General features: G+C 34.3%; 2 protein-coding genes across 2 annotated transcripts; both read right to left on the reverse strand.

Annotated features, from left to right (window-relative positions):
* Positions 1 to 903: 903 nt before the first annotated feature.
* LOC100371657 (serine/threonine/tyrosine-interacting protein B-like) lies at positions 904 to 3,338 on the reverse strand. Its single transcript, XM_002730807.4, has one exon. It carries the CDS (start codon positions 3,258 to 3,260, stop codon positions 2,610 to 2,612), a length of 651 nt encoding a protein of 216 aa, XP_002730853.1. The 5' UTR covers positions 3,261 to 3,338; the 3' UTR covers positions 904 to 2,609.
* Positions 3,339 to 4,122: 784 nt separating this feature from the next.
* On the reverse strand, positions 4,123 to 7,952 carry LOC146735223 (uncharacterized). The gene is made up of 2 exons (XM_085507394.1): positions 6,017 to 7,952; positions 4,123 to 4,139 (listed from the first exon to the last, which is right to left on the reverse strand). The coding sequence occupies exons 1-2, from the start codon at positions 7,950 to 7,952 to the stop codon at positions 4,123 to 4,125; spliced, it is 1,953 nt and encodes a 650-aa protein (XP_085363520.1).
* Between the last annotated feature and the right edge of the window lie 743 nt (positions 7,953 to 8,695).

The following is an 8,695-nucleotide window of genomic DNA, read 5'->3' on the forward strand; positions in this document are numbered from 1 at the left end:
GTCTTCCGGTAGGATACTTTAAATGACAGTGGCATATGTTTGTCTATTTGGACAGAACTCGGCCAGAGAAGAGTTTGAAAAAAACAGCTGCCATACAAGTTATCCAGAAAGTAAAGATTTGATACATGTGGGGATGAAACTCAAAATAGATCACTCATGAAAAAGTCAACAATCCAAGTCGTAAACGCAATATTGTCAAATGTATATTCCTGGTGATACTGATTTAGTTTACATTTGGGGGCTAGAAAACAATTTAAAGAATCAGTTCGTGCCACATTAAATCTTTATTTTTGGGGTTCATAGTTGTAAAGTCTCACTCAGTTTTCTGCATGTTCCGTCTGCGTGTTGCAATTTCACAAGTAACTTGAAAATGTCAGGTATGGGGTTAACTGACTGTCTCTAGATAAACGCATGTTTACGAATTTCATTTTCCTTCTATTCACTAATTAGGATAATTCTGTGTTTTGGCGTTGAACATACATGTATATAAACATGGCCATTCGTAGGTCATTATCATTCATATATCTCCTGAAAATAAGTGTGGCAGACTAAACGAACAGTGAATGCGCCAAGCAGGTTTCAAAAAGAAATTATAATTTCCATACGATGAACAGTTTTGTGGAAAGTCATGGAAAGCAATGTCTGAAAATCGGGGATATTTTGCCAGATGTTTTTCTTGATTGTACTGGAAGGACACTAGGAACATTGCAATACCAGATAACCATTTTATATGCCTGTAGGTTCAAATCTGGAAATAATACGCTTCCCACAGGATGCTAATCAGATACATACAATGTATTAATTCAATCCTACTCCAAGCACTGAACACCACAGTCATCCAGGTACTTTGTTATGTTCTGGCAAAACCTGACAGCTCAAAAGTCGGGAATTAAAACAATGTCATCAGTATACAAGCCATCAGGTAACTTTATTACTGGTACCGGTAGTTATAACAATGACAGCCATCAGGTAAGTTCAATGTTCTCCCCAGAGCTTTTAGTGGCCATTATATGCTTAGATTTGTGTTTAAAAAATGAATAAATTAACAAGACAAAATAAACATCTCTTCTATATACAAAATAGACACAGCACATGAGCACTTTGCTGGGAAGAACACTGTACATGTTATGGCATCGTTACTGGTATTATGGATACTAATAAATTTACAAATCATGAAATATATTCCTAATTTACGAGTGATAGACCCGAATATTAACCTGCAATCAGGGTTTCATCAAACACGATGGTAGACTCGAAATTTGAATTTTGTCACATGGATTGCTCAAAGTTGACAACTTAGATATCTATGTATGGTGGTATGCGATAAAGATTCTATTCCATATGCACATAAAATAGCTGTATTCCGAACCAATAGCATCGCAGATTGCAATGGGAAGATTTGAATACACAAATGAAGATTATCAACATATTCAAAACATGCTGTGCTAACACGACCCCAGATGAACACAAACCAGTTTTTTCAGACTCACTAAAGATTTGAGGATTTTATGGCATTCATAAACACTAAATTTGAGAAAGTCACTGACACTCTGTGTTCTATAGCCCCAGAGAAATTGGCACTGGAATTCATAAAATTTGTCTCTATTGAAAATAATTTTGTTTATCCAGTAATTTTTTGATGATTTTGAATTCATATTGGAGTTGTTATCGCACACAAGCATTTCACGAAAGCATGAATTTGTTTTGGATATTTATAAATACATGCATTTATAAAACATTTAGCCTGAAAGATCCTTGCGCTTCATTTAAATGAGAGATGCTGCTTTTATTGGAAATAGAAACCATTTGGTAATGACCATTACCCACAAGTCTTTGCAAGGTTTCTTCAATCATTGGTCAACTTACTGTCATGAACACAGTAACAAAAATTCCATCAAATCTGTTTAAATTGCTTGAAGTTAGTTATTTCTTCTGTGAAATAAATTTACAATGTACAAGTAGATCAATTATTGTTTAGCATTAGATTGCAAAAGCGAGCGAATGTTAAAGGTTAATTGACCTCAGCAGAGTTCAATATTAGGCAGGCTTGTGATTGGTCAAGTTGTTTTCAATTGCCAATTGAAATTTAAAATATTTAAAATTTTTATATAAAACAAATTCATGCCTTCATGAAATCTGGTGTGTCACACCAGTTGCATATTTTTTATTATATAAATAATTGTCAGCAACACGGTTACTAAAAAGTAACCGTGTCATCAATAATATCTCTTTTGTATGTTAAATAGTTTTACAAAAGATTTAAATCAATTTAGTTGACTGACTGAATTATGTTAAAAGTGCAACATTCATAAATCCTTGCATTTCGGAAAGAGTGTCTTTTGTAAACCCCCCTAACCCCCAATTCAATTGTATATTCCCCTTCCAGATAACTATACGTGTCCTTAGAAAGGGCATAGATTTTGAGAGTGGCAGGTGTTAAGAAACTCTATTATGCTTCAACTAAAAAAAAACATGTTTCAATATCGCATTTAAATTGAGTCTATAGTAGTGGCAAATTCAATATGTATAGACCAATAATATCAATAAACCATAAATAAATTATAAATGATCTAAAACCATGATTATCTAAATAATTTGACACATAATTATTATTCCATAGACTCGTCATCATCAAGTCCCCGTTTCACTCCAGACATTCCACTGGCACAGTTCAAGACTAAGGAATCTTCTTCTAAAGAGCCAGTCATCAGTCTTGCCTGGTATATCGCTTCATACTCCATGAGTTGGTGAACAAATCCTTCATTTGGATTTATACAAAATCTTCTTTGTTGTACGTATCTGAAGGCGTCCCTGTATGTCAGACCGTACGTCTCCATTACGTAAGCTATTACCAGCGCTGCACTTCTGGAAATGCCGGCATTCCCGTGTACGAGCACCCTCCCGCCAAGGTTAAAACAGTTGTCAATGAACTCTTTCGCCAGAACAAAATGTTTTATTATATTTTCAGTTGGCTTGTCTGCAACGTCAAGTACCAAGTAAATAAAATCGTCTGAAAAATTCGGCTTTATGAAATTTGCTTCGATCTGTTGCCTAACGCACACAATGTGGGTGATGTGCATATCTTTCAATGCCTGCTTTTTACTTTTCATGGCTGCCGCATAAGGTCCCAGGAAGAGGCCTGTAGTGATTTCTTGCATTTCTCGCCGCATGGTGTACGCCCACTCCAGTGATTCTTCTTCTTCCCCTGGTAGAACGGGAAATCGAAGTCCACCCATTGCAAAATGGAAGTCTGATGACATATTAGTTTATGTAAAAAATGACATTACCTCACATGTTTTATAAATTCTATGATCTAATAGAACGCCGGCACCGAGTGTCAAGATACGACCTTTCACACGTACCTCTTAGCTTAGTAACTATGAAACTTCAAATTTCTGTCTCGCAATTGTAATACTATTGTCATATAATTTGTTATGCATTTAACTAATGTATGGTAATTTATTTTAATTCTGAACAAACTAAGTAAAATACATTGTGTCTATGATGAAATAAAAATGACTTTTCAGATTATAAATCGTACATCGTTAGGGAGTCCATGGGACAGACTAGAAGTGACGTAATTTCTCGAGTGACCAATCAGACGTGCTTATTTCCCGCCGTGTTGCGGCATGTTTTGAAACATCAACATGTCAGCTGAAAATATCACAGAAGTCCTATTGTTGAGTCAGACTCTTCGCTCTTATAAGTTCACCGACGTCTTGTCACACTTGGCACTTTGAATGAGGTAAGACTGGCACACATTGCTCTCCTGACAATGCTGATTACTCGTGACCTTGATGTTAAAGGCCATTGGTCACTGATCACATTGGTGAACGATTCACGATGATTTACTGAGACTACTAAACACTACTACACATTGAGAATGACTCTATTATAAACACGGAGTTTACACGTATTCAGTGGTTAGATAATTAGAACGGTGCTTGCTTTTTGACCCATACTCATGCAAGATCACTCAGGATTTTGGTCATTGATGTTGACTTTGACTGGAACTCCGTACCAGCCACAGACTGTTTATTTCCGGGTGAACTTTTCTCGCATTGTTTTGCATACAATGTGCAAGTGTCCTTCCTAGAATGTAGTTTTAAAACTTTATTTCAACTATAGTAAAACAATTTCTGAATGTAAAATCACAAATTGTTCAAAAATAGATCTATACACTCAAGTATGAGTACAATCATAAAACAATTAGTTTTTTATTTACTTATTGACTCTTACACAATCCCCGGAGGGAAAGAAAATGGTCACAAAGTACAAGGAGAAATATATATATATAAAAAACAAAACAAAAACACAATATACTAAAAAACAAATAACAAATACAATCACTAAATTACTAAATAAAACAAAATCTCTAAAATACAATCTAATATAAAATTACAAAATTGACAGCAGGCATTAAGATGTCAAGTAAGACCCTGCTTCCTGACTTCAAAGCTTTTACTTATGAACTGTGCTACTGGTATAATAATGTTTTCATTCTGTAACAATTCCATGAATTTTTTCTCTGCAGGTTTATTTTCAAATGCTGGGATCATATCCTTAGCTTTATTGAACAGTTTGGCACGCAACTCATTATATTTGTTGCATTCCAGCAGAAAATGCATTTCATCCTCAATTAGACCTTTGTTACACATGTCACAAACCCTGTTGTTTAGTGGGATTTTTTTATGACGACCCATTTCAATTTTGAGACTATGGTCACTAAGACGGAATTTGGTAAGCACACTACGCAGTTCAAAGTTTTTTAGCTTGACTAAATATGGCTCAAGTTTTAAATCTGATTTGATTAGCCGATATGTTCTTAGTTTGTTTTTCTCATTTGCTTTGGTGCGGTTATCATTATGGACCTCACCTTTCCATCTTGTTAGAAATAAATCCTTGATGCCTAAATCAATTTGTTTCATTTGTGCCGAGGTTAGTTTATCACCGTTGTTAACTGAATGATATAGTTGGATATTGTTTAATAATGATGTCACTTCTAGATACCATTTACTTTTAATGCTTTGGTTAACCACAAAAGCTTCCTTGAGTAACGCATTATTAGAATTCATGGCCCGACTGTAATATTTAATTATTTGTTTTTTTATAAATACGTCTAGGGGGTATCTGCCTAACTCGCTATACATGGCCATAATTGGTGTGTGTTGTGACACCCCCAGTAGATACCGACAATAACTTAATTGAACGTCTTCAATAGGTGATTTAGTGGAGAACTCATCACCCCAAACATCACAACCATAAATGAGGATAGGTCTGATGAGTTTGTCAAAAAGGGAAATTGAAACTTTTATACTTATGTTTTGTATTGAGCCAAACTTTGCTTTCATTGAAAACAGAGCTTTTTGAGCCTTACGTTTAAGGTTTTTTAGGCCATCCTTAAATTTACCATTGGCACTAATGACTAGTCCCAGATAGTTATAAGATTTAACTGTATCAAGTTCGATACCTCCAAGAAAAAATGTATCATTATTCAAACGTCTGTTTGATTTATTGAAAATTAAAATTTTGGTTTTGTCAGTGTTGACAGAGAGCTTCCACGTTTTAGCATACAATGCCAAACTATCAAGACATGTCTGTAATCCCTGTTTAGTTTTAGAAAGTATCACAATATCATCGGCATAGAGTAGACAGCTGACATGCGAGTTTTCTAAATAAGGAGGATCACAGGTATTAGGATTGAAAATAGTGGGCAGGTCATTTAAAAAAAGATTGAAGAGAGTTGGACTAAGATTACATCCCTGTTTAACACCAATATTGGACTGAAATTGTTTTGTTAAGCCTTCTTTACATTTAACTTTATATTTTACTTTACTGTACATGTTTTTGATAGTTTTATACATTTTTCCAGTTATACCATATTTGATTAATTTTTTGAATAGACCATCATGCCAGACACTGTCAAAGGCCTTTCTAAGGTCAATAAAGCAGGCATATAATTTTTTTGATTTTTTAATATTTGTGTTATTTTGTTTATTGGCGCACTCTGACTTACCACTGTAGAGATATTTATTTACCAGGGTTTTTAGTATGAAAAGATTGTCTGTAGTTCGACAATCATGCCTGAATCCGAACTGTCGACTGGAAAGAATGTTATTAGAGTCTAAAAATGATGTCAGCCTAATATTTAGAATACTATTGAATAACTTGCCAAGACAGCTAGAGATGGCAATTCCCCTGTAGTTGGCCGGATTATTTTTCGACCCAGATTTGTGGATTGGTACCAACAGGCCAGTGCTCCAAGAATGTGGATAGTTATTTGAACTATAAACAATATTAAAGAGTTTATGTATTGCATCTAATAAGTGATGTTCACCGTATTTTAACAATTCATTGCAAATTCTATCTTCTGCCGAAGCCTTGTTACTTTTAAGAAGTCTAATGGCTTTAGTTATTTCATTTTTTAAGATTGGTCTGTCTAAATAGGGGTTGCTACTTGCACTCTTTTCACTATTCTCCAGTTCATTCGCAATCTCAGAGTTTGATGTACTGCTATCAGTATTAAGTAGGGTCTTAAAGTAAACCAACCAATCACCAGGTTGAACATTCCCGTTATTATTACTGGGGTTCTCGCCATTCATTTCACGAAGAATCTTCCAAAATTTAGATGTGTCTGATTTAGAATTTTCCAATTCTTTGAGTTGTGCAATCATTTTCTGATTACTTTTATGTTTGATTAGTTTTTTATACTGTTTACGGGTTTGAAAGAATTTCCCTCGGATATATGGATCTTGAGGATACTTTTGTAATAAACGTGATAGGCTCCTTAACTCCTTACGAAGGGACCAACAATCCTGGTCAAACCAGTTTTTTTGTTTGCTTTTGCGTTTATTTTTTTTAAGTTTAGGAGTAATTTTCTTTAGACATTTGTCTGCAATATTTGTAATTAAATTTTCAAAATCTGTGACTGCAGTTTCTGACTCATAAATGCTATAAGGTTTGCTCATAAAATTCTTAATTTCATTATTATTTAACTTTTCAAGGTTTGTTTGATAATTGTCCTTAGCCTGGTCATTCCACATATATTTTGATGGTAAAGGATCTAATTTATCATTGCTTTTATTATTTTCATTTAGACACATGTTAACATTAAACTTCATAGATAAAGTTAAAGCACAGTGGTCTGATAAATGAGACAAATCGACTACTTTAAAATATTGTAATGAGTCACATAAGTTCTTTGAAGTTATCCCGTAATCGATTGTACTGCTACCCCGGGGAGTGTGACATGTGTATTTTCCTGCAGAGTCACCAATAGTTCTACCATTCAGAATGATGAGGTTGCAATCAATACACAACTGAATTAATTTTTTACCAAATTTGTTAATACAGCATGATGAATTAACATCCATAGTATTTCTGTTGCCAAAATTGTCATTAATATAGTAGGATGGTAAGGGTAGATGCATATTTCTGCTATCATCAATTCTATCATCAAGGCTACCAATTCTAGCATTGAAATCCCCTACGAGAAGAACATCACCTTTGGATGAAAATTGTAAAATATCTTTTTCCAGATAACTAAACAGATCAACATTCTTGTTCTTATAAAGGAATGAGTTCTCAGGTGGGATGTAAATACAACCAATGTATAAATCATTATTAGTAGCACAGATTGTTTTGTCAATCTTACACCAAATAAAATGTGCTGTATTGCCAGAAATATGAGTAATGTACTGTTTGTATTTACTTTTAAATAGAACAGCGACACCCCCTCTTTGTTTTTTTGAGCGACCAAGATTTCTGTCTTGACGTATCACCTCATATGAATCTAGGCTGTTTTCTAATCTAACACTACTGTTACTGCTAAGCCACGTTTCTTGGAAACAAACCAAGTCTAGGGAAGAGGTGTAATTAATAAAATCAGCATTTGACAGCTTACTGCTATTCAACCCATTGATATTCCAACTACCTATTTTGAAGTTGGACATTTTCCAGCAAGCGAAAAAATACAATAATAAAAATATATATATATATAAAAAAAAAAAAAAAAAAAAAAAGAACTACACAAAAATACTACACACTTAGTATACTGAAGGAAATAAAAGTTAGCAAGGGGGTAACAGGGCTGGAAAATATAATGTACTAGTAAAACAGTTAATTAAATTTGAAACAATAAGTATTCGTTTGGTTAAAAATAATCAGATTAGAGAAATAAAATCAACGAAACAAGTTTGTTTGGCACCTCCAAGTAAAGGAGAGGGAGAAAAAACAACAACAATCAAATTTAAAACAATTGGTATTTGTTTGGTATTAAACTTGGGAGAAGAGAGCAAAGCAACAACAACAAAAAAGAAAATACCTAATTTATCCAAAAGAATGTACGTCCATCGTACTTCTGCCCCAGCCATGGGCTCCATGATAACAGTTATTTAAAATGAGTTCATAAGGTTTATGAATTTCATGAATTTGGAAAACATAGCGTTCTCATCGTTATGCGATTTCTCGGCGTTCAAAGTAAGCGTCTTCCTGAGCTGTTGAGGGCACTCTGTTTGGTAGACAGTTTTGGACGAATATCCTCCTGTTCGACGATGATTATTTTGGTTCACACTGCGGCCGTTTCTGTACTGCTCTCTGAACTGATACTTGCCTGCACTTCTGTTTTCATTTGGTATCAATCTTTGTCTGATTTTATTTTTGATGTCATAGACCAGCTGAGCGGTGCCTCTGATGT

This window comes from Saccoglossus kowalevskii, chromosome 13, assembly GCF_978046115.1.
Source record: "Saccoglossus kowalevskii chromosome 13, keSacKowa6.1, whole genome shotgun sequence".
Classification (NCBI taxonomy): Eukaryota; Metazoa; Hemichordata; class Enteropneusta; family Harrimaniidae; genus Saccoglossus; species Saccoglossus kowalevskii.